This window comes from Lolium perenne, chromosome 2 (genome assembly GCF_019359855.2).
Source record: "Lolium perenne isolate Kyuss_39 chromosome 2, Kyuss_2.0, whole genome shotgun sequence".
NCBI lineage: Eukaryota > Viridiplantae > Streptophyta > Magnoliopsida > Poales > Poaceae > Lolium > Lolium perenne.
Genome location: NC_067245.2, coordinates 269,207,270 through 269,215,413, shown reverse-complemented (window position 1 = coordinate 269,215,413; position 8,144 = coordinate 269,207,270). Strand labels below are relative to the sequence as shown.

The 8,144-nt window shown below is 52.9% G+C and overlaps 1 protein-coding gene across 1 annotated transcript; it reads right to left on the bottom strand.

The window, feature by feature from the left end:
- Positions 1-2,972: 2,972 nt before the first annotated feature.
- On the bottom strand, positions 2,973-6,228 carry LOC127335952 (mechanosensitive ion channel protein 5). Its single transcript, XM_051362689.2, has 4 exons — positions 4,270-6,228; positions 3,781-4,198; positions 3,503-3,705; positions 2,973-3,399 (listed from the first exon to the last, which is right to left on the bottom strand). Exons 1-4 carry the CDS (start codon positions 6,093-6,095, stop codon positions 3,114-3,116), a joined length of 2,733 nt encoding a protein of 910 aa, XP_051218649.1. The 5' UTR covers positions 6,096-6,228; the 3' UTR covers positions 2,973-3,113.
- Between the last annotated feature and the right edge of the window lie 1,916 nt (positions 6,229-8,144).

The following is an 8,144-nucleotide window of genomic DNA, read 5'->3' as shown; positions in this document are numbered from 1 at the left end:
CGCCGCCCTTCCGCCCGCCGTGCTGGCATAGGGTCGCCTCCTGTGGCTAGGGCGCTGCCGCCGACACAGAAAACCAGCGACTGCGGGCGACCATCGGGGCCGCGCGCCTCCGTCGCCGGCTTCGACGCGAGGAGGAGGGAGGTCGTGGTCGATCCGCCGCCGCAGCGGCTGCCGGGGCCGCGCGCCTCCGCAGCTGGGCTTCCTCTGCCGCGGTGAACACCGGGGCCACACGCCTCCTCCGCCGGCTTCGAGTGGTGGGAGGATGAGGATGAGTGGTGCGGTGTGGTGTGTGTGGTGGAGGATGAGGATGAGTGGGTGCGGTGTGGTGTGTGTGGGGTGCGGTGCGTTGTCGTGTGTGTCCGGACTCTAGAGGCGGAGTGGTGGGAGGCGCCTGGAGCGTGGCGTGGTGGGGGAGGTGTGCGCTGCGGTCATGTGTGTCTGTGCGTGTAGTTTGCCAGCACAGTGGCGCACAAGACAGAGTGCACGCTATTCCTCTGTTTAGCATAGTGGCTCACAGTATATAGTGCGCTATTGCTCTTTACATCATAGTGGCGCACCACTTATACGTGCGCCATTGCTATTCGAATGGCAATGGCGCACCACATATATGGTGTGTCACTGCTAATCTGAGACCCATCTATAATTCGCCTAAAAAATTAGTAGTGGTCTATCACTATACTAGTGCGCCATTGGTAATAAGATACTAGTGGAGCAGTAAAGTGGTGCGCCACTGATACCATTCTTATGGCTAGGCCTTTTCCTAGTAGTGTACGTACTAATATTATTATCTTTCATGCCTTACTTCCCTTGTTATATTTCTACCTCTTCCCATCCTTATCCTGGCCTACTTGCCATAATTACAAATCCAATAATTAAATAGATGACAAAGATACACGGATTGTAATTTCACATACATGTTGTGTCATGTGATTAAATGAAATACCTAATATTTTGTATTGTTCCACAGATTCTCCATGAGAATAAATTTGAAAAAAATTAATGACCTGCCACGGCCATTTCAACATGCCAGAAGTATATGTTAAATGGATTTTTTTCCGAAATTTCAAACCCTATAAACAACAAATTTCCAACATGCTAGAAATCGATATTTCATCTAAATTTGAACCCTATAAATGACACCTTTCCACTTAAACCAATCAAGCCTTTAACCCAATGGTCCTAGATTTTGTCCAAATTCCATCTGAAATAAAGAAACAAGCTAAGCTTTCAACTAATTGATAGAACATATATAAAAAAATTGATAGAACTTGAAATTTAAATTTGTTGAATAAAAAATGAGGAAAATCAAAGCTTGAGCTGAAATCTTGCCTAAAATATGAGATTTCAACACCCAATGCACCAAATTTCTAAATGATCAACCACCACTCCGGATTACTTAAGTTTTTTACGAAATCAGGGGAAATTTAGGGAGAGGCTATTAAATAGCTTGGAGTTGCTTCATTCACCTCGGGAGAAATAACAATGGGAAAGGTTGAACGCGTTACCCTTATCGATAAGGCGAACATGTTCGTTAGAAGTTAAGAGACGATTGAACCACAAGCGCAATCACCCGCTTAAGAGAGTTTTCATTCTATCAATTGTTTTCGATAAAGGGAATATATTAATATTAAAAGATACCAGTTACATCCAGCCTCTGCAACAATTCAACACCCTAATGATAGTACGGATGCACACAGCCAAAAAAGGAAAAGAAAACTAAGAAATAAAAGTCCCGCTACAACATTCTAGGTCTAGCAACAGCAATACATCCACCACCAAGATAACACCTGAAATATAGACTCTCCAAAAGCGACGCCTCCAAGAAGGAAATAGTGCACCAGCGTCGTCGTCGGCCGACCAAAGATCTTAGGTTTTCATCCTGAAGATAGTCCCCGCTCTCAAAACAATGCCTCCAACAAGGTCATTGCCAGACACAACCAGTTAAAGCTAGACCTTGGATTTTCACCCTGAAAGGTAGGACGCTGAACTTCACTTATGTTGCCGCCCTCACTTTCATACCACTGATGCGAAGCCCGAAACACCAAGCAAGTCCCTCAACGGCGCGGAGACTTAAATCTCCATTAGCTAGACTTCCGATCCAGCCTTCATGATATTATCTTCTTCTGACTTCACCATGGACCAAAATGTCACTTGATGTCAACACAGAACGGAGCTTCGCGCCGCTCCCTCCAGAACCAAACAGCTGGAATAAAAACATGGGTGCGCACGACCGAATATCACCCGATCCAGCAAACTCCAGGCAAAAAATGCACTGTTTCATTCCCCGGTGACACCTTCCGGAACTCAACACTCCGGCAAGATCAAGAAGGGCAAACCTCGGGAAGGTCTCCATCTTCGCGCAAGAGAAACCCTAGGATCACCACCTTCAAACTGCAAAACAGATGAACATGCCCCCTCGCCGCCATCTGCTAGCCAGCGAAAACGAAGAAGGAATCGATGGACGCACCATCCGAGACCCACGCGACCCAGATCTCAGATCGGGCCTGCCACGCCACGCGGTCTTGGACGCCGGTACCACACCGTCCACACCTCGCAAGGTCGCTGCCCCCTCCTCGCGCCGTCAGCTGAACCGACGATGGGTCTATGTGGGAACTAGACCCGCAGCCACCACCACCACCCATCGCCGGGAGGCCATGGAAGGAGCGGCCATCGCCGCACATCAGGGGTTCTCCGCCCCGGACGCCGTGCGCGCCTCCCTGCAGCAGCCGCCCCAGCCGCCACATCAGATCGTCGCCACCACCACCCCCCGACCCCCTTTGGCGCCGGGGCCCACCGCCACCGTGGCCGGCGTCGACGGCAGCGGCGGAGGGAGGGAGATGAAGGGGAGACCGCGGCTGGCGGCACTAGGGTTCGCCCTGGCGTCGCCCTGGGGGACGACGGGAGGACGCATACCGGTTCGCCTTCTATCTATTGGTGCTTCTCGTCAGTATTGTCATAACTCAAATCACCCATTTGAATTGTCAGTCGATTTGCGAGGCTGCAACAAGATACTTCATAGTTTGACACCTTCTATAACGTCACTACCTAGCTAGTGACTTGAAATCTTGAGTACACACTGTCACCACTCGGTTGGTGAGGCATGGTAACAAATTTCAAAAATTTGTTGTCCATGTTGTAGGCATCCTAGTAGACTGGATAGGAGGTGCATTCCGAACATTGATGTCCAATGGCAGCATCCGGTATTCGATGTCGAGATCTCTCAAGATCTTCATCATCTCGTGGAGAATCAGTTCCCTCCTCTCAAATCGCATTCCCATGTCCTGGAAGTTGATGGTGTGGCGGCACCATATGGATATCTTTAGTCGGTTTGTATCATCGATATCACGGAGGACGACCATGGAACCAGGGTACCAATGTTCTTTCTTGTTGTCGAGATAACTGAAAATTTGAAAGGACAAGTTAGGAAAAAAAAACTAATGCAATCAAGTGATTGGTCGTGACAGTGTAGGAATGAAAACGAGGCAAGAGGAATGACACGTACTGCATTAGTCTTTCTTTCATGAGGGCCAGTTTCTCCGCCGGTGTAGCAACATGAACTGAGAAGTCAATGGCGTCTCCCATATCAGGACTCCGGTAGTAATTCATAATCGGCAAGACGGCGAGCTGACTGTTTGGATAGTAAACCTTGAGGTTGTCATATCTTAGGAAGATCGTCGTCAAGATGTTCATTTCCTCAACGACCACCTGAAATCCAAGCCTCAAGGGTTATATCTCAGTTCAGTAAAAGCTTGCAGAGGCAAGGATATATTATCAGCAAACCTGCATTCCATCGACTTCACAGCGGTCGCCAACATCGAAAGGGTGCATCACGAACAAGAAGATGATGGCCTCGAAGATGGTCTTGAGGGTGTTGCCGAACATGAAGACCGCGACGAGGAGCTGCGAGCTGAGGACGACGAAGACGCGCGTGGTGGCGATCTCCAGGATGAGGAGCCAGAGCGCGAGCACGATGAGGGCGACGACGACGTTGGCCATCTGGTGGAGCTTGTTCACTGCAGTTTTCGTGTCATTCAGCGTCAGGGCAAGAGCTTTGCGCTCCCTGAACGCGTTCACCACCCAGTTCTTGAGCGACCTCTTGCTGACCCTGTTGTTCTCCTGCGCTCCTTCAAACAGATTCATGGCTTTCAGAGCCTCCTCGGGCCTCATGAACCGCATCAAATCCGGCAAGTATATGTGCCTGCAAGAATTGGATCAGCATTTGACATGGCATTTCGAAAGCTTTTATGATCAGTAAAGAGATGTACTCACTTTGATCCAGGTTTAGCGACATTGTGGAAGATCCTCTTGGCAGCAACCTTGGCCTCGTGCTCACTGTGTATCTGCGTCGCCAGCTCGTCCCCCTGATCCGTCGCGTGCTTGATCTGGTCGTCCATGGTGGTCAGCGCCCCATACCGAACGATCCTCATCAGCCTCTTCATGCTCCACGCCGAAATGTTCTTCTGGCTGAGCCTGTGGAGCTGGTCGATCGAGATCCCATCGTCGAAATTATGCCGCTCCGTCTTCTGCCTCTGCAGCTGCTTGCTGCTGGTCCCGCGCCTGGACGCCGCCGCCGTGAGGCGCCCGCTCTTGGGCACCAGAGTCTCCCTCGGCATGGTCGCCGCCTGGAGCTCGTTCGGCATGGCCGCCCCGGCGCTCCGCAGCCGCTGCACCTCGGCGATCATGTGGCTCTCCTCGATCAGCGGCGGGCCGGAGAGGGTCTCGATGACGTACTGGTTGAAGAGCGCGTCCTGGATCCTGTCGAAGTAGGTGGAGACGTGGAAGGAGGAGGCCAGCACCTTGAGCAACAGCGTCTTCACCAGCCGGACCACGGTGGCGACGAGCAGGCACAGCAGCACCTTGGTCACGTACGGCAGCACCGTCGTGGGGTTCTCCTCCCTCACGTTGCTGTCGAACAGCAGGTGCCAGGAGATGAGCGCCACGCCGAGCCACAGCACGTTGCGGACGGCGTTCCGCACGCCGTACACGAAGTAGAGCACCTTCTTCCGGAGCATGAAGTTGCGCTCCACGAAGAAGACGCACACGCGGACGGCCCAGCCGGAGACGAGGCGGCCGCAGATGAGCACAAACACCAGCACCTCCCACTTCCAGAGGTGGAGCCCAGACATCATCTTCCCTGACAAGCTGGGTATGGTGAGGCTGCACACCAGCGAGGCCACGATAATCACTAGGCCAACCCATTCTAGGATGATGAGGCAGCCCGTCGGCTCGCGCTTGAGGTCGGCGGTGAGGCCCTCGTCGATGAACGGGTCGTCGTCTTCGTCGTCGAACATGCCGCCGCCTGACTTGCCGACGGGGCCGGAGGTCTTGCCGATCAGCCCCGACTTGCCGATCAGGCCCGACCGGAGCTGCCCGGACTTGGGCGGCCCCTTCATGACGAATGACTTGCGGTCGTTGCGCTCCCCCTCGGAGCCAGCGGGGCCATTCGACGGCGGCGGGGGATCCATTAGCCGCGAGCGCGTCTTGCTGCGCGGCAACAGGCTGCAGGCCCCCGTCGACGTCGACGTGCAGCGTAGCACCTCGGCGGTGTCGGCCCCAGCATTGCCAGCCTGGTTTCGACTGTCGGTGGCGTTCGAGGACGAAGAGGCCGTCGACGACGACTGGCCGAACCGCTTGTGTGGGTCTTGGAACGAGACGCGCAGCTCCCGGGAGCCAGACATGGACGCCGGCGCGCGCGGCGGCCGTCCTGTCTCCTCCACCTCCAGGTCGGGATCGAGCGACAGCTCGCAGCCGGCCGCCGCCTGCTTCCGTAGGAAGTTACCGATCAGGCGGCCTGCTGGGTCATCGCTGAATTCCTCTCCGACGCTCAGCGCCGGCGACGTGGGCGACTCGGACTGCGGCAGGCGGTTCTTGAAGCTGAACGCCTCGCCGATGCGGCGGCTCCGGGCATTGGGCGAGGTCGACCCCGACCCCGAACCTGGCGCGTGCGAGGTCGAGGGGGTGCCGTCGGCTTCGATCTTGACGACGACCTCCCGGGGGCGGTCGGTGTCGCGGGCTTGGTCCTGCTCGAAATCGAACGAACCGGACTTGGACGACCCCAACGACTTGGTGTCGCTGCCCTTCCGCTGATGATCCATCAGGCGGACGGGGCAGTGAGAACCACCCGGCAAGCTAACCAGCAAGTCCGGTGGCCGGCCAGCCGAGGATCACCAACTGGGAGACTCGCGCGCGGTGCCGGGTCTGGAGGAGACAACAGCGGCGCAGAATGCTGAGGCCGTCTCCGTGCACCGGCCGGCACGCGCGCGCGCGCGCGCATGCAACGCAACCCTAACGGCCGGCGCGACGGCGGCGCCAATGGGGTGCACCGGCCGGCCTCCGGCAAACAATGTTGATCGATCACGCTACGGGGCCGACCATGCTAAACACAGAAGCTTTCAGCCCGGCGCGCGGCGTGAGCGTCGTCGTCGGGAAAATGTGGAGGGGAGCCAACGGGAGCCCGTGAAGCTCGTGCGTACTGTAGCGTGTATATTGGGAAGCAAAATGTGCCGGAGCCGACGTGGGTGCTGAAGGGAAGGGAAACGGTCTCCGAAACCGACGATTAGCAAATTAAGCAGGTGGGCTAGTGGTGGCGGCGAAGCTTGGTGGGCTGGCGCTGGTTATTTTGGGCGCTGCGCTGCTGTTGTGCGACCCAGACGGGCAGCCACTCGGCCGAACCGGCCTCATGGCATTCAGTTATTTTGCATCGTTGCACTTGCACCGCACATGCCTTTTGGTTTTACTTTTGTTCTGCGCATCTACACATCCAATATTACGACATTTCAAGGTCAACAAAAAATATTAGGACATTTCCAGAATCACTTAGGTTCCAGTTTCATTCTAAGTTAATCTTCTTTAAACTTCATCTAAAAAACTTCTTTATATTGGACCAAAAATGTAAAATAATTATAGTATGAGATTCATCGCAACATATGTTTTCGTAGTATAGATATTTGATGTTGTATATACCAACATATTTTCCTGCATACTTGCAGAAACTTGTTGGAGTTGTTGGTCAGTGTGCATTTTTTTCCATCTAAACTACTACATATGCCCAACCACAACACGCGCTCCGCGTTCCTCCACCCACTCGAACATCCCATGCGGTGCCTCCGCGGCTTTTCCCATGTCGCCACCCCCTGCATACTGTGTTAGAAATATTCCCTAGACGCTTGTACATAACTAGGTAGAGATAAAGGTAACTTTCCGGCATGCCTTGAACCTTGATGCAAGACATGTTTACTCAAGGTAGGATTTCCCCCCTCTAACTTGGAGAGATACCTATGACCCTCTCGAGCGATCAAATTTAAATAGCCATGCTGAAACTGCATTCTCCTTCCTCAGTTGGTTTTCTATGTTTGATAACAACACTAGCGAGTTTTTACCATGTGCTAAGTGGTGTAGGGTCTCTAACGAATAGCACAAGATGCTGATCGACCCCTCAAAAAGGCGAAAAGAAGAAAAGCTTGAAGATGGTGTTCAGTAGTTTTTATAGTTTTCTTTCTATGAGGAATCCGTACTATCAAGAGGGGTTTGACGGTGGAAAGACATGGGAATTCAATCACATTCACGAAACTAAAATGCATCCACTACCCTTTTCCCATGCATGTGTGAGAGAGAACCCAGTTTGTGGTCTTTGGCATTGGGATGCTTGGAGGGGGAGTGCGGCCCTAGTATTCTTCAGCACCCGAAAACTTGCCAATAATTTGGCCCTCAAAAATCGGCTAAGGAGCTCGAGATGTCCCATATGCGCGGCTCTCTGGTGCCTCCAGGATTATTGTTCTTGGAGCTTGTGCTTGGTGTTGTAAAGCTTCTTGGCTGATTTCAGAGCCTCCAATTGAGTTGTGCAAAGATCCCCAACCTTGTGCAAAGGTTTCGATTACCACCGACGGTCACCTCTTAGTGGAGCGTGGGCTAACCTTTGTGGTTTGCTCATCAGAGAAAAGGGTGAGACCTTTGTCGTATTTGTTGGTCTTCGCGGCACAACATTCCTCTAACATAGACGTACTTCCATTCAAAAGGAAGAAACTATGGGAATTAACCCTCGCGTCTCAGTGTGCTTTGCCTTCGTTTACCTCTATACTTAACCACATTTACTTGTATATCATTACCCACCTATTTGCATATCTAGACAATCTATATTCTTTTCA